Source organism: Pseudopodoces humilis, chromosome 2 (assembly GCF_049639895.1).
Source record: "Pseudopodoces humilis isolate 2021_Gansu_Grassland_sample_001 chromosome 2, ASM4963989v1, whole genome shotgun sequence".
NCBI classification, from domain to species: domain Eukaryota; kingdom Metazoa; phylum Chordata; class Aves; order Passeriformes; family Paridae; genus Pseudopodoces; species Pseudopodoces humilis.
Genome location: NC_142201.1, coordinates 93,322,774 through 93,347,525, shown reverse-complemented (window position 1 = coordinate 93,347,525; position 24,752 = coordinate 93,322,774). Strand labels below are relative to the sequence as shown.

Sequence of the window (24,752 nt, the reverse complement as noted above, 5' to 3'; positions counted from 1 at the left end):
TCAGTTAACTCCTCATTTCAGGACAAGCATAACAAATGCTGAAACAGCAACAAGACTGCACATCAGGGCTGTCCCCCTTTACAAGCGGCACAGAAGGAAAGGTTTAAAGAACCTTTGGAAAGGTGTTGGTAAGTCTTTTGTCCAAAGCAGCAGTGAGTGATCAGCTGCAGCCTTTCTGCCATGGATGGGAACTATATGCACTGTGGATTTGACAGCAGTATTTAAAGTGTGGTCAGGCAATAGAGAGGGGACATTGAGTAAGGGTAACAAAGTCACTGTTTCTGGACAAGGGTAGGTAAAAGGACAGAGACTATTCTTATTTGGAACACCCTTGAACACTTTCACACTTCGAACATCTTAACACTTTGATTATTTGGAACACCCTTAAAAATATAAAAATCAGCCAATAAAAAAAAAGCTGTTTTACAAAAACATAATAAAATGGTTGTTACTTTCTTAACAGAATTCAGGATGTCATTTACTGATACACCATTAGGGTTCAGAGGGGTTTACTTAAAAACAAAACAAAACAAAAAAATAGAATGACTTGACCTCTTTCCTCCTTCAAGTCCAGGGTCAGACACCTATTGTTGCAAAGATAGAATCAATATCTGTGTTCTCAGCAAGGTCTTTCCATACAGGGCCAGGGCTTCCTTCCAGCAGCAGCTGCTTAGAGTTCCCTGTTGTGCTTAGTCTGACAGGTCCTGTATCAATGCTGGAATGTTCTTCCTGATTCAGAGACCCATCCTGGTAAGCTGGGAGGATGAGTGATGCACTGTTCTCACAGACCCTGAAACGCTTAGGAGGCTTTTGCCCACCAGTCTTTAGAGCTGTCTTCAAGAGTGCAGATGATCTGATCCTCCTTCGGCAGAGCTGTGCCCTGAGGTGCTGCCTTGGCCAGCGCGCGCGTTGTGACCCGTACAGGAGATATTTACGGACAGACGTTTTGACACAGTGCAGCTTCTTCTTCAGGCTTAAGGGGAGCAAAGTGCACAAAACAGAACTTTATCAGCTACTAAAGAGTTATTTCATTTGGAGTTTGGAGAGATTTCGTTATTACCCGTCTCCTATAATTTTCTTCATAATACCAAGGAAACAGAACAGCACCTTGTACAAAAGTAGGCAAGACAGTCTGAATGAAGACAACCCTTGCCTCATACAGTTGTTACCATAAAACATGCAGATGATTAAGCTGCATCTTCATCTTCCCTCTCAAGTATTGTACATTTTTTAGCCTTTTAAGTCATTTTTAAATCACAAGTCACTGAAGCTAAACAGAATGCTCATGGTCAGAGTACACAGTAACCTGAACTAGTCATCCTGAGTTTTAAAAGCATGGCATAGACCACTTTATTTCACTATACTATAGCATAATACATAATACTGAAATATAAAGTGTTAGACTCAGAAATCCCACACTCATGCAAAACTACCTGCATCCTTGAGCCTCCACATGGTGCAGCCGGTTGCTTTTCAACAACTTGTTACGCAGAAAATAAGCTTCTGATTTGAATTTGTTGTTTTTGCACCAAAGAATAGCTTTTCTGAGTGCTTCTGACAGCTCCCCAAATGATGCAGCTGTTTGAATCATCTGTACAAGAGATCCAGTGTGCTGTGATTTTGCTATCCGAGATGAAAGTGGTGATGACTTTGCTTTAAAAGGTGTTGATGCAATGCTTAGAGCCTGAAACAAACAGGAACAGAAATAGTGTTTTAAAAAGGTGACTTGTCTGATCCTTTCTGCTGGAAGGGAGCAGGACACAGGGATTTTTGTGAGAATATCCCTCATTTTCTAAGGAGAAAAGGGAAGAGCAGTCTTGTTTAGTGGAATACAAAAAGAAGAGGCAGATATTTACGATTTGTATTCCTGTCTACTACTGATTTGCTCTCTGGTCCTTTCACTTGACAAACCAACAAATGCCCAAATTTCTAAGCAGAAATAAGTAGTGACTGATTTTCTGTGCAAAGCTTCCACACTAACCTGACTTGTTAGACAAGCAAAAATAAGACAAGAGGACATTTTCCATCAGGGATATTGTGTTTCAAGTGTTAGAATCTTTAAAATACAAACCACCAACCCAGCATGTAAAACAATACCATACAAACCTCTTGTGCTGGATGTCTGGCTGGCCTAAGCAAACTCTTCACATCAAACCCTGGGTGCTTCCCTACAGAGAGAGAGGAGAGTTCCCATTACAACACTAAGATAGTTTTATTTCTGTGCACAGAGATGCCATAGAGCTCTCAGCAGGCTCACATCTGTACTCAACATTTCCAGGCAAACTCAAGGGGACTACAATCATTGTGCACTGCAGCTGTCAGGGAATGAAGAGCATACAGAGCTTTACAGATGTCTGCAAAGGAGAATTTAATGGGTAAAAGCTTCACACAAACATGTAGATGGCTGCAGTCACTGGCCATAGCCCTGACTGCACAGGAAGATTTGAGCACAGTTCAGAACCAGCAAGCACAGGACATTTGCATCCTGTACCTACAGCCTTACCTACTCTTGTATGGACTGCAGACACTGCCCATAACTTCTTAGCTATGCAAAAGCAGGAAAGTACAAATAACTATTTTCAGGATCTGTGTACTGCATTCATTACCTGCTTCTCTCCAGACTCTATCCTGTTTAAAAGAAACCCCCCCAAAAATCATGATACTGACATTATCCACAGCTTTACAAAGGCAAGGGCACATGCAGCATTCACTTCTTGCAAGGACAGGGAGTTTGTACTAGAACCACACTGTGGGTAGAAGTGCTTAGCCCTGTTGGATAGAAGTTGCAGTCAGTCTCTGAGATGTCAGAAACCATTACATTGGCACAAGGCTTTACCTCTCCTGGCTGTGGGCGCCACCACTCTCTCTCCAATGTCCACAGCACATGGGGTGCTACAGTCTTTCATGGCACTTATACAGGTCTCAGATTTTCTCTTCTTCCCAACCTTGGATACTGCCTCTGGCATTGCTGGGCAGAGCTTCGTCATCCAGCTGGTAGATTTTTTTGTTGTAAACATTTTAGCCTGTTGCTTCTTTGCCTCAGAAGATATGTTAACTCCAAGGAAGTTATAGATATCAGAAGGGAAGGTAAACCCCTTGATATAAGGGGTCTGTTGGGTCTCAGATACCAGATGAAGCATTGTCGACAAATCATCGTACAAGGATGTGAGGGTCTGCAATACACACCTGTACTGAATCCTGAAAACAGAGGACAAAAAGGAATGGAGTCTCCTCTAGCAAAATATGATGCTCACAGAACAACTACTTTCAGCTCAGCTGCCCTTCTCCTGTTTCCCCTCAGTACAAATTCACCTTTTTTAACTCCATCACCCTGCTTTTCTTAAGTGTGAGCTTTAAGGAACTGTTCCAGATCAAAATGCAGGAGTGACTTAACTAGTAAATTCCTGATCAGGAGCCCCTGTGCTTCCGTAGAGTTTTGCTGAGTGTCACACTTGGGACCTATCAGGTTCTTGGGTCACATCCAAGGAGCCATGAGATCTTCCCACAAAATCACCCTGCACCAACTCAGGCCTGATACCACACAATTGCCTGCTCTAAGTTTTCTGGAGACACAGGATTTCTTGTGCCAAAGAAAGTTGTTCTAACAATGTTTTTACTCCTTCAGCTACAGACAGCAGTTATTCTCTCAGACCAGAACACCCATTTTCCGTGGAAAACTCAGCAGTGTAATAGAACACGTTTATCCAAACCTTTCCATTTCAGCATGAAATTTCAACTATTTATGAGGCAGGACTTACTCCTCGCTGCAGGAAGTACCAGGTGTTTGTGGCAGGCTGACACTAACACTGTGGTTTCATTAGAGCTACATACAGTTTGCTAAGATGCAGGAACAAAGCTGTCCATAAGAGCGTTTAAGAAGTCTCTCTTGTACAACTCTGCAGGTGCTAGAATCAGGTCCAAAGGCATGGAGGGACCCTCCCTTTTCCTTCTCCCAACTGAATGAAACTCCCTTAGCAGCAAGGGCTAATTACAAGCCCTTCTCTCTGACAGGCACATCAAACAGACAGACACAAACAAGACAGACTTTTGAACACACAAACCAGAGCCGGCTCAGTAGCCCCGAAGCCACAGTATTCAGGAGTATGAATTCCTCTGAGCAGAGGTGTTTAATGGACAAGCTGAAGATTACAGCAGTTAAGGTTAAAAAAATAAACAGCATGTAATGAGACTTGCTGAACACACCAACTAGAGGCAATTCACAAGGCGATATCCTGGAATAATCTGGGAGATGAGTATCCAAACTTTGGATTGCTCAAGGCCAGAACAGCTGCCAGCCAAACAGCCTGAGGTTCCTACATAATAAGTGGAAAAGGTCTTGGCTATCAAAGAAGCTTCCAGTTGCACGTATGAATTGCACAGTTCAGTTCATCAGCAGTACAGGGCCACCACGAGACCTGGTTTTGGTCTCATGAGGTGCTACTGATGAACTCTAACAATGTTTTTGTGGTGAAAAAAGGATACAGAAAAGCTTTACAGCAACAATCCAGGAGACGTAGTATGAGCTTGCAGCCTCCCAACACCTTCAAAGCCACTGTTTCCAGCACAGGTTGGCTGGGAACCAAGCACTCTGCGTGGGCTTCAGATGCATTTTTCCTGTGTTGATAAAGGGATGAAGAGCTGGTTATGATCTAGCATCCTCTTCCTTTACCTCTGCAGATTGAGTTAATGGATAGTACAAGATATGGCATCATGACACTTACTTGGGAATCAGTCCTACCAGAGTTTCCAGGCAGCCCACCAAATTCATTTTCCATAGGCGCTTCAAACATTGCTCTACCTAGGAGAAAAGAAAACTTCTTTTGAGTGGTATTTTGAAAGACTCAGTCCCCTGGTCTAAGAACTGTCACTAGATTAAATGACACCTTCTCCTTATCAGTTTAACAGCCCACACTGCAGGTTTGTGTGATGGGACATTCTGGGACATTTCTGTATCTGCACTATGATGAAAAACATCCCTTCATCACTCTACTGTACTCCACTTAATATAGAATTAAGTGAAGAACTGGAGTTGGCCATGTTTAATTAGTGCTGCACGATTTCCCTGCTGTATACAAGGGCCTTTACTACTGGATGTCAAGAAGGAAAACACATAAACAAATCTAGAAGGTAAGCACCATTCCTGCTCCATTTCAAAACAGTTATTTGAAGATGCTGACAACCCCTTTCCAGGAAAACTGGCAAGGTGTTCACTTTTCTTCTTAGAACAGAAAGCATGAAATAAGTAGGATAAAATTATTATTATTCTTCCCTCCCATTATTAAGTTTAGTTGAGAATTATGTCCCTGTATTATTCATATATTCAAAGGTATGGAATGGTACCTACTTCAGGTCTCAGTATGAGTATCAGAGACCAGGGCTGGAAAATGGAAATTGCACTTGCTGCACAGAGCTAAGAAACCCACTAGGCTCAACTGTGAGAGAACAAAAACGCACCTGTTCCCAAATTTTTTTTGCACGATGCTCTGGGTGCAAACTGCTACTCCAAAGGCTTTTGGGGGAATGGTGACTGGGGGCCGGGAGTACCCAGGTGCTGGGTCCCTGCCGCCCAGGTGGGGTTGGTGCTCACCTGCTGCAGGGCCAGGTAGGGCCGGTGCCGCAGCAGCCTGCTGTGGTACGCGTAGAGCACGGAGCGCAGGACGCGTCCCTCGGCAGCCAGGCCCGGCCCCGACAGCCGCTTCCCAGCGATATCGCAGCGCCGCCGCAGCGCCGTCAGCAACCTCACTGCGGGCGAGACCAGGGACCGCCTGAGCGCCGGGCACCAGCACCGGGCACCGCCTCAGCGCCGGGCTCCAGCACCGGGCACCGCCTGAGCGCCGGGCTCCAGCACCGGGCACCGCCTCAGCGCCCGCCGCCGCTCCGGCCGTTCCTCCGGCTCCCACCGACAGACCACACACCGCAAACACCCGGGAGAGGCTTCAAACACCCCCCACCCCCCTCGGCACCGCGCCGGGACCTGCGGGGTGCTGGGCCGACAGCGGCACCGTGGCGCTGTTGGCGGGCCAGAGCACGTCCAGCCGGTTCCAGGGCACGTCCCGCCCGGCCCATGCCGCCCTGAGCGCCGCCATCTTCCCGCTGCGCACGGCGAGCCCCGGCGTGGGCGGCACCATCCGGGAGGGGAGAGTCGCGGACCGGACCAAGTCACCCCGCGGGGGTGGGTCGTGGCCCGGGGCTTGGCGCCGACGCTCTGTGTTCCCAAATGCCATAAGCAGGAAGGGAAATCACTGTAAATAAATGTAAATGTAAATAAATGTTATTCACACTTTCTAAACCTGGCGATTCCCCATTGTGTGCCTTGGGAGGCCCTTGGGAGGCAGCGCAGCAGCAGCCGAGCTGCTCCGTGAGGCGGCGCCGGGGTGCTCCGGGGGTGACCCCAGTCCCCAGCCCCGCAGCTGTGCCTTCCCATGTCACACGCAACCCTCAAAGAGCTGGAAAAGCTGCGGGATTGGCTTCAAACCAGAAGCAATTCACATCCGGACTAGAGGATGTAATCTTAAGATGCACCAGGGAAGGTTCAGGTTGGACATTATGAAGCATTTCTTCAAAGAAGGGGTGCTCAGACATTGGAACGGACTGTCCAGGGAGGTGATGGAGTCACCGTCCTTGAGGGTGTTTAAGGAAAGAGCGGACGTGGCACTCGGTGCCAGGTGTAGCTGACGCTGGTGTTCGGTCACAGGTTGGACTCAATGATCTCAGAGGTCTTTTCCCACCCAATTGATCCTGTGATTCTGGGATATCGGCGTTCTAACCAAGAAAGGACCCACGCCCAGGTACCCGCCTGGCTATCCCGATCGCTCCATGTCACAGCCCCTGCTGTTGGAATTTGTTATGGCAGGGAGCCACTGCAGGTGCCCCATGGAGTTGATTGCTGTAATTTATTAGTGTTATTGGAATAGTTTCCTATCAAAATTATTTTGGTTGCGTTCTGAGTTGTCTTCCCTCAAGTACAAGACATTTCTTGCCTCTTTCCCTCCCTGAAGCTGAATTTCCCTAGTTGAAAACATTGGTGCAATTAATATATTTGTTAGAAACAAGGGAGTTAAATTAAGCACAATTTTGTACACTCTTACCTTCTCTTGATTCCATTTTGTCGTACACTTACTCTATGCTTTTAAGAAATCTCATACAAATACAGATAAAGTCATGTCCCTTTAAAAAGAGCAAAAATTTGCATTAATGGTTGCACCTGTAGGGAAGAGAGATAAGAGCAAATTGAGAGGTAGAACTGATAAAAAGCTGCTGTGAGCACTTGACCAGCCTGGATAAAGGGAGTTTCAAGCTCCTTAGGCTAAGAGTGGAGTTTATAGGTGAAAGGAAAAATGGAACCTCCAGGGTGTGAGCAGAGGATAACAAAGGTCTCCCTAGCTGACCTTCTGAGGTGTTTTGAACATCCTGTAAGCGAGGAGCAAGCCTGGGCTATCTGCTTTCAGTGTTGCAGAAAAATAGAGCAGGTGGCTCAGGGGCTGTGCACACCTCTCCGTTCTGTGTTCATAAAAGGTTCTGGGAGCATCTTTATCCATGCTGATGGTACTGCTTCCTTCAAGGTCTACCACAAGTCTGGTAAGAGCATAGGTATCTGCAGATGCTAAGAGTTGTTTCCATAACAGGCTGAAATGTGAGGACAGAGTAGGGGAAATTTATTTTCCTCTGGGTTTTTTTTTGTTTGTGTTTTTTTATTTTTTCCTTTTCCCCTCTCCTATATATGTTGTCCTGAAGCTCTTCTGCCTGTGTTTCATTTTACAGGACTGTAGATGAGTGGCAATACAGATGTATGATCTACTAATTTCTCTAGTAGTGCTATACGGAGTCATTTGGTTTTAGGGAATAGCTGTGATGAAAGCCTTCTACCATTTATGTTATTTGAAATAAATAGTCTGAGGCTTTGTTATGTATACTGCTCTGTTCATCTTCCAGTGTAAGGTTCCTTTGTTATGGTAACTGTCACAGCAGATTTATGACTGATACTTTCCCCTTTTTTGGTCACTATGTGTAACCACCAAGTAGTAATAACTCTGTATTACGCAGGGCTGGGTTGGGCTGCAGCAGAGGTTAGTGCTAGGCTAATTCTTCAGAGACTAGAGTGGGTAGTAAAGAAGATTCTGTGCCTTCCCTGGAGGTTAGATATCAATTAGCAAACAACAAAATGCAGCAGCAGTTACTTTGGGCTAAAACTCACAATAACATGAGTCTCCTGTGTTGTTTTCCAGGACTGCCCAAATACTGGCCCACCTATTTTCCCCAGGTGGGACTGACTTTTGTCAGAGGAGTTAGTTACCTTATTAAAAACAATGCTTCCTGTTCCACTCTCTTGAAAAGGGTTCTGGAAACTGTTTATCAATGCCCTTACAGCTGTCTTTTTCCCTGACCCTTGTTTTTTCCCTTTCAGATGTTGGCAGCATTCAGCAATCAGAGGACAAGGTAAGCCTGTGTCTTTTCCTTCGTTGTGTGTGCAGATATAATCCTGTTGTAGTAGAAGGCCTGCTCAGGAGATGCAGACGTCTTGGGAAACTATCAAGGTGCTTAAATTTTCTGTGCCCTGTGAGAATGACTCCCCTGCAACCTGGAAAAAGAAACAAAATACTTGACTGAGCTCAAGTAAGACAATGGGACTGGGAAACAATGTGCACAGATGTTGTCTTTTTGTCCTAATAACAGATATCTTAGGGATGCCAGTTAAGGCCATTTAAAAACTTGAAATCAGCTTAAAGGGGTAGTATTTCCCACCCTGAGAGATGTGCTCAGTCTTCAGAAGCAGAGGAGGGAATGGCTGGAAAGTAAGAGCTGTGATGTTCTCCATAATGCTTTGTGCTGCACTGCTTCCTTGGTCTCTGTCTGCAGCTGTTGGAGTACTTGGGAGTGGTGATCTATGAAGCCCTGGACTGGGGAATCGACAGCCAAGTGGAGCGAGAACTGAGTGAGCCTTTGGAGAAACTGCTGTGCCTCATGTTGAAACTGAATGACAAGGCAACAGAACCACCAGTCACCCTGCAGGATGTTATCAAGGTTTCCTTCTTTCCCCTTAGTAAACATTGCAGCTTTAGAGGAGTTGATGGAACAGTGCTGTTGACCAAGAGGCAAGACCATTTCGGGGAAAAAGCTGGATGTGCTGATGGAGGACAGAGAGGGAACATTTGCCTTTTCCCATTAGAGAGAAAAGGCAGAATCATTTGAGATGTTTGTAAGTGCCCATGGAAAAGAATTAAGAAGGAAGACTGAGTATGCCTCTCCCACAGCTGTGTCTACAAAGTCCTTCTGTACACAGTCTCCAAAATCAATACCTATAACACTATGGATACTGAAAGAAAATAATTTTCCATAGTATTTGGCTTCTGCAAAGTCTGGGATTTGAATGTCTCAAACAGATATTTTTCTCTCAGCCATAATTTAAAGGTATGAGAAACTTCCCATCCCTTTGGATGGGATCCCTTGATCAGGGCAACTGATTCCATTTGCTGTGGATTGTTGTTCTTTGAACTGGAGGCTTCCCTTTTCAGGTGCTCATTTCAAAGCACGCCTTAGTGAAAATGAGATATACAAATTACACAGCTACTTCCATTATTGTACATAAAATATTGAACATCTTCCTCTTTGTTCCTCTGTATCTGCAATAGAAAAAAAAATATAAAGGGGCAGTGAAGAAGATGATTTTTAACCATGGATTGAAGAAACAGAATCTTGCTTTATCCCATCCCACCATGTTTGTTTTTATTTTTTTAATTTCATCTTTTTTTAATCACTGCACTTCTTTCAGGCCTGTGAGGAGCACTTGTCCAGGCCTTCTGAGGCTACCAGCCATTATGAAATGACCTGTAGGAGTCTGTTTACTGAATATGTAGAACTTCAAAAGCTTGTGACCATCATCCAGACCTCCAAAGAGGTATGTTTAGATTACCTATTAGCTGCTATTCCCTCTACCTTCACTCACCAAGTTCTAAAGTAACATTCTCATTGCACTAGAAATGGAGTACCTGGATTAAGTTCTGTTTTCACAATGTGAATAGCTGCTGTCTCTGGACCATTTTTATTTATTGTAGCATTTGAAAGTTTAGGTGTTTGGAGCTTCTAGGCTTTTCAGATAAACGTTAGTAATTTATGCTGGATAGATAGGAGATCACTGAAGAGTGTAAAGTGATGACCTCATGTGCTTGCTTTTCTCAGAGACTGAGAAAAATGGATGTGGAAGATTGGTTGGAAAATCCCATTCAAAAGAAGAAAACCCGTGGTGTAAGAGATTTATTTTCTTCATTACGGGGGACTGTTTTGGGTTTTTTTTTGGTCAGGGTTAGCTTTCTGAGGCTTTGCATTGATTCTTCTATGAAAAATAGAGCTTGAACAAAAATTAAACTTCTTAGGCTGTTCAGGAGCCTGAGTAGTTAAAGACTTGTTTGCAAAACAAGCCGGGGAGTGAACTTGAAGTTAAGCTATTTCATATGTCAACCTCACGTGGACTTCTGTTCTACCCAAAGATTGTCTTTGTGGGCCAACTTAAACCACTTCTAAAAATGAAGTTGGAGGCAGTCTTTGGAGTGAATGCCCACAAGTAGTTACACAGGCTGTTTCTTCCCACAAATGAGCCCTAAATTCCAGCTCTTGGCAGGAACTGACACCTGCCAAAAGCAATCTGTTCCTTTCTCATAGCTGGAATGAAAGCTCCCAGAAAACTCTTCTGTTGTTGGTAATCCTGGGGTGGACTAGTTCACCTTTATTATGTGGTGTCTCTGTTGGTCAGGACTGGCAGGGACTGAAGGCCAGTAGCAGTGTCCATCTTTGTGAGTGAAGGAGGGTGAGATTTCACTCCTACCTTCCGTGCACTGCCTTTCTTGTCTTTGCCTTCTGTGCTTCCATAGATGTTGGACTGTGTTTGGGGCAGGGAAGGCAACTTACTGTGCTTTTTTTCAAGGCCCTACACAGTCAGGGCTCAATCAGAAACAAATAGCTCTTCAGGCTGGAGCTCTGCCCAGCATAAACAAACGCTCTGTAGTCTGGAGTCTGTGGAGACAAACAGCAAGCCCCAAGAGACTTGTGGACTTGCTCCCTTTGTCTAAATAGCACTTGCTTTGAAGCGTGCTCAAACTATTTGTATGAAAATGTTTGTGAAATGTGTGTTTGGGCATATTCTCAATTTTGTGATCTATTAAAATAAACTGGCAAGCTATCTCAAACCACAAACTCATCAACTGCTATAGCTCTTTTCTGCAGGGAATACATGAATAAATACATGGGCTTTGCCGTGTGGCCTGAAGGCCAGTGTATTTGGCCTCTGCTCCTTCAGGAGGCATGAATTCCAAAAGCTGGATGTCTGTTGTGAATCCTCTGCCTCTGGTTTTCAAGTCCCTAAGCACCAGTTGATTGCACTGCTCTGACAATCTCTTGAGTTTAAAATAACCAGGATGCCAGTTTCTCTAGGATCCCACAGGTTAGAGCTGATGTCTTGAGTGGTGCTAAGCAGCTAAAGTGCTCCATGTACCACACTTTTTCATGCAAAACAGAACTTCTGAAATGCAGACCACAGCCTGTGGTCAGATCACAGATACTGTGAAGTGCTGTACAATTTCAGAAGAGCCTATCTGTACATGTCCCAAGTTGATCTCCACCTTGAAATCTAAGCAGTGAGACCTATAAGAAACACAGCTGTCTTAGTGCTCACCTGTTGAACTCAAGGTAATGGGTTTAGAGTGTTGTAACATTTTGTGTTGTACTGCATAGGTTGTGGAAAGTTTAGGTGGCTTTTGACAACACGTGGGATGGCAAAAATAGAATAATTGCAGTGATCCAGTCAGTAAGGGAATAAAAGCATGAGTGATAATGGAACATCTGAAAAATGTTTTGGGTGTGTAAGTTGCTCTGAAATGGTCAGCTGAAGGCAATTCTTGTCCCCAAACTTATGTGGCAATATTACAATACAGAAATCTCTCTTCAGGTCATGTCTCTCCATCAGGTCCCATCACCATGTGAAACGCAACTCTATGAAGTGCAAATGTCTCAGGATAAGCTATTTCAAAAGTCTCTAGTACTGATGAGTTTGCCCAGAGACTTCTGTGTGCTCTCCTACACAGTATTAAATGTAGTCTAGGAGATATAGCAAGTTTGGTCATTCTTTGAGAGTTCTAGTTTTCTGGAGTTGAGGTATGACTACCAAATCCAGGCTAGAACAATCCAGCAAAAATATGTCTTCTTGAAGGCAGCCATCAGTCAGAGCTTGCATAAGACTCTTCTGGTATTATACCAAGATATCTGAAGGGATAAGTAGAGAGATGATGCTTCATGCTGTAAGTAGAAAAGAGAGAGAAGCCTAAGTCAGATACTTTGTTCTGAGGCAGTTTTCTAAAATGTTTTGCTTCCCTTTCACTGTTTATAATACAATGACTTGTTCTTGCTCAATTTGCCACTGGGATCCAGATAAGCTGTTGATTTAGCACTTCCATTACAATGTTGTCTAAACATGCTATTGAGTTGATTACTTTTTTCCCTGTCTTTAACTTGTGTTGGGCTATACTGCATGCCTGAACATCCTCAGATACTAGTACAGAAACAGGATGAGCAGATGTCAGGGTTTTTAGCTTGTCTCTAGGCTGAGATGGCAAACCTACGCTTCTGTTAAGATCCCCTGTCTACTTGTCTTCCTCTTTTGTTTCTGGACACCTCAGCCCCTGGTTTTCTGAGAATCTGGAGGATTTTAATGGTGATTTGGGATTTCATTCCCAGTGTTTCCTAGGATCCAGTCATATGAAAGCACTCTGGCACCTGGAGCACTTGCAGAAAGAAAATAGGTCTATTTATTTACCTGGCAGCAAAAGCTGTATTTTGCTGAAGTACATCCATAAAGTTAATGACAAATTTTGGGAATGAGCCTGGTGAGCCAGCTATGAGTTGTAAGTTAACTTCTGCAAAGAAAAGTAATTCTCTGCTTAGGTACTGCACTCTGATCTGGAAGTGAGTAGAAGGGCGTGTTAAGGACACAGTTCTGTGTTTCTGAATGACTTCAGCTGCTGAGTGTGCCCTGTGACATGGAGGGAGGAGGGGATGCTGCTCCACGAGTTCTAGCCAGCTACTGACTTGGTCCTTGCTGGTTTCTCCAAGGCATCCCTGTGGCCCAATGTCATCTGTGAGCTGCAGACTGGTGTGAGGCTGCGCAAGGCTGCCGAGCGACCACAGCGTTGTGTGTCTCCAAAAGAACATATTCGCTCTCCCTATGAGATGCTTTTGGATGACATTCAGCAGAAGAGGTACACCCTGCGCAAGGTGAGTGACTGGAGTCAACAGACAACTTTGAAAACATCCACTCTGCTTTGTTTCTGAGCAGTATGTGTTGAGACCTCTTTTCCAAAGGCATTTTTTCAAAGGTACATTGAAGTTCAGCAGTCTGGCGTTCTCAGCTGCAGCTCAGTGTTAGATTACCCTGTTTGTCCACCCAAATACTTAGTTTCTAGTAATTTTTTAAGTCAGGAGTAGCCACAGTTTTGTGAATCAGCATAGTAAACCTCTTCTCCCTCCAGGGTCAACCACTGACTTCCCTGCAGCAGTTATTCTGCTCTGTGCACAACAGTTTCATGGAACATACTCTTGTTTCCTTGTGCTTTCCACCTTGGACACTTGTGGCCTTCCTTCAGCTGTGCCTGGCATCTTCTTGCTTTGCCTTCCCAGATGCTGTGGAGTGTATGCAAGTGCAGAAGCACTTTTGAGACAGTTCTCTGCCTCAGGCAGAGGCCTTTGGGCAGTGCACTCAGCTACTGCAGGAATTTAGTCAGGGTAAAAAATGTTGAGCCACTCACAGGGAGGGTCAGAGACTTCCACCTTCACCACTTGGTTGGTGAAGATGACCAGATACAAAAACGTCTGGGGTGTCTCTAAAGGCTTGTGATGCTCTTTGCTTGCTGCAGCTTGAACTGGGAATGATGAGCAGATCTAAAACATTGGCACAAGGCCTTGTGGCATTGGCGTGCTTTGCAAAAGACGCCTTGGCAGAAGATGAGACACAACTCCTCTTGTAATAAAGAGTGGTGTTACAAAAAGTGAAAATTTTGCATACTGCACTAGACATCAGCCTTTTTTCCTCTTTGTTGGTGCTGCTAGAGTTCAGCAGGTTTAAAAGCTTCAGCTAAACCGTGCACCTCTGCAAAATCCCAGCTCTTGCTTGGCTTGACTGTGGCTCCAGCCTCCAGGTAATGCTATGTCATGTGTTTGGAGATGTAATCTTGATGGTTATGTAAATTAATAGTATTGGTAAGGAGACAGTGCATCATAGCTAGTTTTTACATGCAATGTAATGTGTGTCAATGCACTGTGCAGTACAGAACTGTAACACAAGGTGGCAGGATGATCTGGGTCTTGATTTTCTTTTTTTTTTTTCTTCTTTTTTCTTTTTTTTTTTATTTTTTTATTTTTCTCTTTTTCCTTTTTGGTAACTTTTTCTTTGGTCCGCGAGAAGCACAAACATGTTTGAAAAGTAGTAGTCAGAAATGCTGAAAGAAAGCAGAGTGCTACTGCTCAGGTCTTTGTGAGGGCTCTTAAACTAGGATTTCCCCATCTGCAAAGCTGTTTTAAAGCTCCTCTAGCAAACAGTGGTCTAATTTGCAAATGAATGAAAGCACAGCTACTGTGGGGAGCTGTAGTGTTGTTCTACCTGCACTCCCACGTGTTCTGAAGTTGTATACACAAGTGAAAGGAAATGGCATAGCCTCGAAATGCGAGTAAGTGAACAAGGCAGCTAAAGGCGTGCATGTGCAATTGACTTTTTTGTCAGTTCTTCCCTACGCAGCAAGCTCAGAGCTTGGTGCTTCACATGAATATCTCTGCAATTCTATCTTGCTATTGTTCCTAGTTTATGTCCGGCTGTAAGCCATTCTCTGGGACTCTAGCTTACACATACAGCTGCCTGCTGCTAAAGTTCTTGTTACAGTCTTGTTAACCCGTTCAATTGCTCTCCTCCCTGGAGCCGAGCTCTTACTGATGAATATGATGTGACCATGGTGCTTGTTAGGATTACTCCTGACACTGAGTACAGCGTTTTCTCGCTGCTTCTCAGAGCAGTTCGTGAGCTGTTGGGGCTAGAAGGCTTTGTGCTCCTTGTGCAAGCCTCTAAGGGCTGTGCAGTACTTCTGATTGCCTCTGGTTTGCCACGGGCAAATCTTTCCCTACCAAAACCCCATATAAGGAAATGTCATTATTCTGCACTTCCCAACTCCTTGTTTTGTTCTGGGGGCAGGGTGGGTGTTTGTTTGGGGCTGTTTTTTTTTTTTGAGGTGTGATTTTGTTTGTTCTTTTTTGTTTCATTTATTAACGCTTTTCCCACCTCCCCTGTTCCCAAATCCTGACTTGTATCCTTCACTGTGCCACTGAATGGCAGAGTGTACAAGGAGCAGAGTAAGAGCTATTTCTTAAGCATCATTTCTGCTCTTTCAGGTGACTGTCGAACAAAAGCGCAGGGCCTCCATAGTTGATGTAGCTGCTCTCAAGCCTCATCTAAAGCCGGTAGGTGACCTGGTGCTGCATCTGATGATAGCAAAACAAGGTAATTCTGGAGATAACAGGACACTTTGAAGGAATATAAAGCTAATACCTTAGCTACTGGTTTGTATTTGGAAGGGGGTTATATTAACCATACCTAACTTTTGAATAGACCCTCCTGCCAAACATGGTATTAGAAAAATGGGAGTTGACATCTTTGTAGAAGAAAGAATGATCTTCCTACTTCCTCCACTGCTTCTTTAATTTGCAACATTTTATGGTCTTGAAAGAGCTCCTGGAGTTCTTGATTTCAAATTTGAGAGTTGCTAAAGTATTATACTAAGCATAGTGCTGAAGCCTGTCTCATGTGCAGGGCCCAGTGCCTTCTTGGGTGACAAGCACTTGTAAAACAGTGCCATTGCTGATGCAGTTTTCCAGTCACCACTGGTCTCCTTGCTCTGTCCAATGGCTCTTTGTGGTGCTATGCTTTGCCTGTAGATGTTGAAGGTGAAGCTGAAACAGCGTGTGCCACTGGAGCCCAGGTGGCATGAACAGCTCATGGCAGAAATAAAGCAACCACCAAAGCTTCAGGCAGCAGCACAGGAAAAGAGGAGCAGGCCCAAAGGTATCTGCTAGAGAGTGACCTAGCAAGCTAGCAACTGAAGTCAGCATTGGCTAAAAATAATAGATGTCCTTGGAAATGAAAGCCCACTTACATTTTCAATAACATTTGTAGTGTAAAGGGTGGGGAGGAATACAAATTTTGTGTGATAGAGGTGGTATGGTATAAGAATAGTTATTTCTAAAAAATCTGTTTGTGGCTTATTAAGACTCAATGATATTTCAACTTGCCCTTCTTTTTATGGATGTTCAAATTTGTCTGTCCACTAAGTGAAATTACAGGATTTTGACCATCACTTAAGAATAAAAGATTATGTAACTACCGGGACAAAGCCAGGCTAAATCTCAAATTCCAATGTGTGGGTATCAAATTTGTAGTTTTCTTGTCCCAGCTCTATCTCATTTAGTCTGTGAGTATGTGGTTTTTTGTTCTCTCTCTCCCCTGCAGAAATGCTTGAGGCATCAAATACTGCCTTGAACTCTCCAAACAACAATATCTTGCATCTCCAAGATGCCAGTACTGAGTTTAAAATTACCAACACTAAAACACAGCAGCTGGGAGCAGGAGCTCAGGTGAGGAGCTTTAGGTGAAAGGACTATGGAGAGGCATGCATACTTCAGGAATTAGAGCTGCAAGCATATACATGGTCTGGAAGGGAACAAATCTTGGTGTAGGAAATCTTGTCTGAAAAGTGAACAAATGTGGTACTAGTGGGTTCACTGAAGTCCTTTCCTCTACAGAAGCTCATTTCATGTATTGATGTATTTTGATTTCATGTGGTATATTAGCTCATGGAAGGAAAATTTTATGATGTATTTTGAGGAAGGAACTTGATGGGTAAATTCCCATTTGTCTGTCTGTGGAGTTATTTTGGGAGCACTGTTCTTCAGTAAATCACAATACAGTCTTTGGGTTCTTTAACTCCTGGCTCTGTCATGAAAAGCTTGACTGCTTGGTTCTGGGATTCAGTCTGAGCATATTCTGAAATTCTGTGGAACAGAACTTAAGCCCTAACACATCGTGTCTAGCACAGATGCTCTGGCATACAAACAGGAATCTGTTTTCTGTAAATATTTCTGTGTGAAATGCAGTTGCCTAACTGAGGAAGACAAATATGAATTATAAAAGCAGAAAATCTTAGCTATATTTGCCCCAGTCTGAGCTACTTGTAGGAATGTTCAGCATTTGAGAGCCCTGTGGTTGATGTATTACTGCTAAACTAGAAGGACCTTTATATGAATACTAGTATAATCAAATTTGTTTTCTGCTTTCCTATGCAAGGTAGAAACAATACTGTTGAGATAAAGCATTGGGTTTGAGTTGAGGTAATGAGCTGCGTTAGTCACAGTCTCTTGAACTGCTCTGCAGTGTTGCTACATGTGAGCTGGAGCCAAGAAAATGGTTCCAATGCATTCCATGGGTTGTGTGGGGAGGATTTTCCAAGGTTGGTTCCTGAACAGATGAAACTTTAGTGCTAGTACCTACTATTGGACTTGGGCAAGAGAGAGAACAGGTGAATTGGAAACTTCACTAACTTGGCTAGAATTTCCTGGCTGTGGAGTGCAGGGGGAACTACCTTTATATTCCAAGAAGAAATAGAAAGTTTCTAAGTGTGCTCCATTGATTTTTCTCTCTGCTCCACTTCTGGCTGAGCCTTGAACATTTCTGATCAGTCATGGGTGTCCTGGGTTTTGTTAGGCAGCAGTACTTCTAATGAAGTGGCCTTGGTGTCTCTTACATGCAGATTATGAACATCCTCTCCTCTGGTCTACAGGAAACCATTCCAAAGCTGCCTGCCAGCACCTGCCTTCCTTCTACCAAGCTATCAGGAGTATCCTGCATCAGCACAGGTCAGTGCACTTCTGGCTGCACATCTAAACCAGGTGACAAAGTACAGACAGTGGCCTGGTGGATTCCCAAACCCTTGGGCTGGGCTCAGTGTACACTTCTTTAATCACCTGAAGATACTTTGCAGGAGAAGTTCCAATGCTAAATAAAGAGTCTGAGGAGGTGCCCTTAGAAAATAATTTCTCTGCAGTTGACTGAAGCTTGTGTAGCTCCTGCAGCTTCAAAACAATGATTGCATGTTCCCAAAGGCCTGACTGGAATTTGCAGTAAAAGCTAAATGAGTGGTTTGAATATTCAAGTGGAAAGTGCAGCATTTCATTTTATTAAACTAAATGGTGCTAATGAAGCCTCATCAGTGCCTACTGACAAGCATAATTTCTCTAACCTCTGCTTTTTCTGTGATCTGAGCAGATGGGTTGGAGGGGGAGAGATGTAAGCCTTGCTACCTTCAGAAGGCAGTGTAGTGCTCTTGAGTGTCCAGCTTTCAGGGTGAATGCTCAGAACCTGACAGTGGGTTTTCTGCACCCTAAAACTCTCTCCTCCTATCCAGGTCTCACTGCAAATTGCATGTCTCCTCCCATGAGTGCACCCACACCAGGAGACATTAAGCCTAAGTGTTTCCTGAGCACTGGCCAACAGCAGGTGCCTCCTTACAGAGGAAGGTCCAGATCTTTAGAGAGAGGCCTTCAAAGCAAGCAACTTGTAAGTCCAACATGTCAGCAAGCAGCCCTGGTCTGATATATCTGGTAATGACTTGTGCCTTGATCCTTATGAAAGCAGTAGGCATGCTCTGTGGTTTTTGTCTTGGGACAGAAGGTATACCCATCTGAAGCTGGTATATTATTCTCTCCTTGGAGACATCTTAAGAGAAGACTGGAAGCTGTAATGTTCTTGTGGCTTTCCCCTTTGAATGATATGAAATAAAGTTATTTCTTATACTAGAAGAGAAAAATACCATGACATGACTTGAAAGTGTCCATCAAGGCTTCCTCAAGCAGACTGTAACTGAGAGTGGGAATATCCTGCTTTCTTCATGTCCCTTCCTTCTCTCTAGATTCTGATATGCTCACAAGTATCTTTTAAGCTGCAGTAAAGGGCAATAAGTAGTTAACAAAATGTGGATAGCACAGTATTTTCAGTGACTTTTAAATGTATAATATATATAGAACTGAAGTTATCAGGCTCTGAATTATGGTTGTGGGAGAAATAATGGGGTCTCTGTGCTTCTGTGCAACCCTTTGAATTATGGCCTCACCTTCTTCTGCCCTGTCAAGGTGTGTTGTGCCCATGTCTCTCTTTCCTTCTGCATCCCTCCTTGCCCCACCTTGGCAAGTCTCTGACTGACCTCTTTGATGCGTCTTTGTTCAGCAGTGTGGTGGGGGATGCAGGTGTGTTGGGGATTAAAGCACAGCTGTCTCTCCTTGCTGACCATGAGACCACAGCTTCCATTTGTATGGGGCCAGCAGGTCTTGGGGAAAGAGAAGGGCAAGAGAGTGTTGTGCTGTAGAAAGGGATTTTTGTATCCAGGAGAGGCCAGGGTGGCATCTGTTCTGTGGCCTGCTCCAAAGGATAAAATGTCTCCAAGTAATCTTGAAAACTGTAGCAACCACTCACCTACCTGTAGTAGTTTCTCTGCTAGTATTGTCAGAGTCACCTGGTAACTCCCGGTCACAAGCAAAATGGGGTTTTGGAGAAAAATGCTCCTGATCCTTTGGGACCCAGTTTTGAGATGACCTCCCCAAATAGCTCCTTTCTTCATCTTTATCTGATGTTTAACTTCTGTCCTTCAATAGGACTGTCCCATTCCTACCAAGTGGCCATCGCCAACCATTGCTGAGCTGATTGGAACCAGATATGCAATGATGGTGCTGGAAGGGCAAGGCCTATTCCAAGGAGGTAGTGATGGTGTCTTTCCAAGAGCAAAGGTATGTTTCTCCTCCTTGTCTTCATGCTGCCCTTGCCTTTTCAAAAGCTGGTTGGTTTCATGGCCCTCAGTGCTGAACTTGAGGCATTCTCTGCCTCAACTTATCCTATTCATAACAGCTGATCTGAATTTGGCCCTAGGCTGGAAAATTTTTTTAGTATTTGTGTGGTGATGGCTTCTAATCTAGTTTAAGCTGTGTAAGTTGCCTAGAAAGTAGCTCAGCCTTTGCTTGTTGCTTCTTGTCTGATTTCCGTGCAAGGGGAGCTGACTGTCATGACCATTGGTCAGCTCTGAAATCCCAAAGTAAATAGTTGGGATTTGGTACTCCTAAACAGTGAAACAAAGGTGCTTGACTCAGGCTCCCACATCCGAGTTGTGCTGTCCCACCTTGCCAAGTGGACGTGAAGGTGGGGGAGATGGGGGGACAGGGAAGGAGCTGTATAGCTCAGGGCTGTTGGTTGTTCATGTTTCTCGACTTCTGGTTTATCCCCAAGTCTCCTTTAGAGGGGGTGTGGCAACCACCCCTCCAGAGCAGATGTCCTGAGTACAGGCCCTTTGCAACACAGATGTGAGGAAGTCTGTTCTTCTTGGCTTTTGGGTCATTTTTTTTGCCCTCATTTATTTAGCAGTATGGACAGAGTCAAAGGTTCTACTAGCAGAGCCATGCTACTTCCACAAGGTATCTGATGCTCCTGAGACTGAATCCTTGTTTTCTTCTCACCTTACTGACCCTGCTTTAACTTGCCTGTTCTATGACTATTCTAAAATAGCTTTCTTACCCACTGCTGTTTTTTTAGCTTTCTCAAGTTCTGCTTCTCAAGATAATATCACTTCTGACTGCTAGCTGTGTATGAATGTGGGTTTTTTTTATAAAGTTCAAGCGACTCATCAGCTTCCGTATGACTCATTTTTTGCTTCAGGATTGAATTCAAATTTGCCCTGATTTAATCTCTTTGGGATTGCTGCAGTCTACCTCAAAGAATGTCTCTCTTCTTCCCTCTCTAACTAGCTACTGTTACACTCTTGCACAATACAGCTATTGTTTGCTCAAGAGCCTTTTTTTAAACTCCTGTTGTCTGGCAGCTGCCCCAAACCTCTGCATTATAAAAACAGTGGCCTACAAGTAAGAATATTTTTGCCTTTTTAGCTTTTAATTCCTGTGTCTTTGATATTCTTTGTTGGACCTCTGTTGTTGTATATGAATCTAAAGCCTTTAGAAGGTTTGTTTACGTGCTTGCTTTTTGGCAGGCAGTGGATACTCTTGGTACAAAGATGTTTCCCATTTGCATTCACAAATAACTTTCCTTTCCACAGATCTGTTTCAGCTGCCATAAGCAGATGTTTCTTAAGTGGCCTTACAACTGTTACCTCTGCAGCAGGTGAGCTGGTACAAAAGGACTGAATGAGGAGGGAGAAAAGAATGAAAGAACAGTGCTGGGAATTCTCAGTATTCATCACTTGTATTACTGGATAGGAACAGGTTGCTGAGCCCTTCAGCTTTGCCTTGCTGCACAAGCCGGGCTGAAGTATCTACAGCTGGGGAGGATGTGAAAAATCTTGTCTCTGAAGTAGTATCTCAGTTTTAACTCTTAATATTAAGTCAGCAATAGCCAAATTTCCTGTGCTAGTATTAAATTAGTTTCTCTGAGATCACCCTCTGCATTTTGCTCTAAAGGTGTACTCTAGCTTCAGCCAAGGGCTTGAACAGGTTCTGGGAGAGTGTCTACACCAGAATCTTCTGTTGAGGAATGAAAAAGAAAACTCCAGTCCTTGTGACTGGGAAAGGAGTCGAGCCTACTTGTATCCACTTATTTGTCAGAGGCTTTCTGTTCATGGGAGAGTGAGAGAGGAACTTCAGGCTCATTAAGGCTCACTTTACATCTATTTGAAGCAGTTGTGAGGCACTGAATTGATTATAAGCAGCAAGTAAACAACCACTGGAAATTGAGCAACTGTCTGGTGGTAGTGCTGGGTGAAGTGTAATGAGCATTTGCAGATAAAGCCTTGAAGCTATGGATGTTGACACATTTCAAATTGTTTAAACTGCCAGAAATAGGAAGGCTGGCAAACTGAATAGTGGAATTCTCAGCTTGCTCACTTTGCCATCAAGTGATTCTGCCACAATTATGAATTCAGACTTACTTGGGAATGCCCCCTGTAGCTGCAATCTTGGTATCTACTGAGCTTTAATCAAATGATAACGCTGGAGAGTTTTTTTTCTTTCAGGGTTGTCTGCTGTGACTGCTGTGTTAAGGCAAGTCTAGTCTTTACAACAGCATATGGGATTTTTACATTTTCTGCTTTCCCTCCTCCTCACTTAGTCATAAGAAGCTTTCCCTCATCCTACTGATATCTCAAAACTACCCTCTAGCTTGTTTCTAAGAAAATAGAAGAGGGAATAGTGTGAGGTGTAAAAGTAGCCATGGTGACACAGATCTCTTGTCATACTCAACTAAAACAGCTCTGGTTCTTCTTTCTTTCATCCTGTGTGAAGTGGTTGGGATTACACTGGGCTCTATTTATCCAAGGGTCAGAAAGTTCATTGCATTAATGTCTACCTTTTAAGTGCACTAATAAATCAATTGCATGGCATGCAAAGTGTCCTGCTAAGAAGGAAGATGTGTTTCCCTGAGAACTCAGGTGACTTGTGTTGTGATTCTAGATGTCCATGCCATTCAGAATGTGTTTGCATCTCCCACTTCAATTCCTAAAATTTTTGAGACTATCCAGAGAGGAGGATCCAGCTATTCAAGAGCAGAAGAGTTCCGAGTTGCTACGTGAAATACAGCACCGGCAGTATTTTGGGTAAGCTGGGAGAGGGTTGTTCTTTTTTTACCTTGAAAGATGTCACCAGTTATTTACACAAAGCTACAAAATGCAGACAGTAGTATAATATTGGGCTGGTCAGCTGAATATTCTGTCGAATGGCTGGTTTTTAGCCACTGATCTAACTAGCCCACAGTTTTCTGGAAGTATTGTGGATTTTAGGTGACCCAAAGGGAGAAAGTGTAGATGCTCTGAAATATGTTTTCTGTTTTAACTATCAGGTTTGTGACATGGATTTAGAAGTGTCCATATTAGCCTAGATATAGAAGGTTCCTTGCAATAGTTTCATAGTATGACAATTTCCAGACCCCATCACATTCTATCCCCCATAGCTAGAGGTCTGTCACTACAACCGAGGAGTAGCCCCTTTCTACCTAGACATGAAATATCCTAATTGTGGCTCAGGTGTAACTGACTGAACAGTGAAGCCACAAATGGTTTCTCAGTCCCTCTACACACATAAAGACACTTTCCTTTTTGTCCCCTGAAAATGAATTATTCCAAAAAGAGATTTTGACAGTTATGGGTGAAAAAGACAACGTGCATATAAGTGCAATATTACAGGACTGAAAACATACATTATCTCTTCTTTATGTTTTCTTTTTTTTTTCCAAAGCAGTTAAATTTTCTACTGGGCAAACTGGTACCTTTTCTTTCTTCCTGTGAAACCATTCTTTAATGTAGCCAGAATAAAGACACAGTAGTTTCTGGTTCTAAGGCTGGTACTTCAAAAAAAAAAAAAAGTTGCCAAAAATTAGGAGTAGTATTCATTACTGAAGTTAACTGCATGGGGCAGGCAATGGTTTGGTCTGTGTTGTAATGCAAGTGCTGCAGAAAAGGCCTGAGTGACTACATTACTGTCATAATGCAGGATGGCAAAAAAAGTCCTACTGCGTGAGGATGCAGCCATAACCTTGGACCATACACAGATATCCATTAGCCCTTTAGCTGATATACTGTCAGTAGAGAGAAGGTATCAGTAAATGAAGCTGTTCTGGTGCTTTTTAGCCTTCCTAAGTGGTGCTGATGGCTCTTTTGAACCTATGCATTTGGCTAAATCACTTAGCAGCCTGGGAGAAGATGGAAGAGCACCATGCCCTCTAACAGAAACATGGGTCAGCTTTCCTGCTTTTGTTTTTCTCTCTGCCCCTCTAGTGTACCCGTTGTTTTGGAGCCACATGGCCTAGTACAGCCCCGGTGCTGTTACACAGCAACCACGGCAGACTGGCTGACTGCAGACATCTGTACATGGTGTGAGCAATACCTGTTGAATGTGGCTTCCAGTCAACAGCACAGCATCCCTCTCAGGAGAATTTCCTGGGCTTGAGCCAAACTGGAATGATTCTACTATACATTTCTCCTGTCACTTGTTATGTACCTGAAATAAATGAAACAGTTTTATGCACCTACTGACATAAAGGCCTGAATGGAAGACCTCCCTGCTGGTTAGTCTAAGCAGGAAGCACAGTTAGCATTTCTGTATTGTGAAGTATTCTAAGGCTTTGTGGGTTTTAGAACTGTTTTAATTCTTTTTATGTGTCTTGGGGAAAATAAATGTTGAAGCACTATCAGGCGTCTAGCATTTCTTTCTTTGCACCTGCAGCTGTCATTGTTCTGTGGCACTTTTTGCATTCATTGCTGAGCAGACTTCATCCAATGTACTGAGCACAGGGAAACTTTTAACCAAAAACCCCCATTTGCAAGAGGCTTGGAAAGTGGAGCTCTCAGTTATGTGATCACATCACACCCTGCATTTTGCAAACACTCCTTCCTGACTACTCATAGCACTTAAAGCTCACAGCTTTGCTACATGTACAATTGCAGTGATAGCTGCTCTGTCTGCTCTTTCTGCCTACATTAGGAAGCAGATTTGATTTAGAGAGCTTGTTTTGATTTTTTTTTCTGTGCACTATCATGCTTTGGTACCAGAGCTTTCTCACAGAAGTACCTCTCAATGCTGTCATCACCTGAAGAGCAGAGAGTTGTTCTTGGGAGATTCTTGCTCATTGTCTTGGCCTTAAGCCTTTGCCCTGGAATAAACTGGACTATTTCAATCTTCCATAGGGT

General features: G+C 43.7%; 2 protein-coding genes across 4 annotated transcripts; one reads left to right on the top strand and one right to left on the bottom strand.

The window, feature by feature from the left end:
• Positions 1-30: 30 nt before the first annotated feature.
• RMP64 (ribonuclease MRP subunit p64) lies at positions 31-7,130 on the bottom strand. 2 transcript variants are annotated; one of them, XM_088052019.1, is made up of 10 exons: positions 7,089-7,130; positions 5,975-6,242; positions 5,588-5,742; positions 4,722-4,798; positions 4,483-4,638; positions 4,062-4,139; positions 2,837-3,198; positions 2,107-2,168; positions 1,434-1,684; positions 31-973 (listed from the first exon to the last, which is right to left on the bottom strand). In XM_088052019.1, the coding sequence occupies exons 2-10, from the start codon at positions 6,222-6,224 to the stop codon at positions 577-579; spliced, it is 1,788 nt and encodes a 595-aa protein (XP_087908145.1). In that variant the 5' UTR covers positions 6,225-6,242; positions 7,089-7,130; the 3' UTR covers positions 31-576. The 2 variants fall into 2 exon arrangements, with proteins under 2 accessions (XP_087908145.1, XP_005524090.2); XM_005524033.3 differs by having other exon boundaries at positions 4,483-4,614.
• Positions 7,131-7,281: 151 nt separating this feature from the next.
• Positions 7,282-24,253, top strand: LOC102100857 (protein spire homolog 1-like). Of its 2 annotated transcripts, none has more exons than XM_088051702.1 (16): positions 7,282-7,578; positions 8,405-8,436; positions 8,857-9,021; positions 9,770-9,895; positions 10,177-10,242; positions 13,099-13,260; positions 15,421-15,489; positions 15,964-16,090; positions 16,535-16,659; positions 17,862-17,937; positions 18,486-18,637; positions 19,729-19,860; positions 21,174-21,238; positions 22,086-22,113; positions 22,522-22,664; positions 23,841-24,253. In XM_088051702.1, the coding sequence occupies exons 1-16, from the start codon at positions 7,338-7,340 to the stop codon at positions 24,010-24,012; spliced, it is 1,881 nt and encodes a 626-aa protein (XP_087907828.1). In that variant the 5' UTR covers positions 7,282-7,337; the 3' UTR covers positions 24,013-24,253. The 2 variants fall into 2 exon arrangements, with proteins under 2 accessions (XP_087907828.1, XP_087907827.1); XM_088051701.1 differs by having other exon boundaries at positions 17,832-17,937.
• Positions 24,254-24,752: the final 499 nt, after the last annotated feature.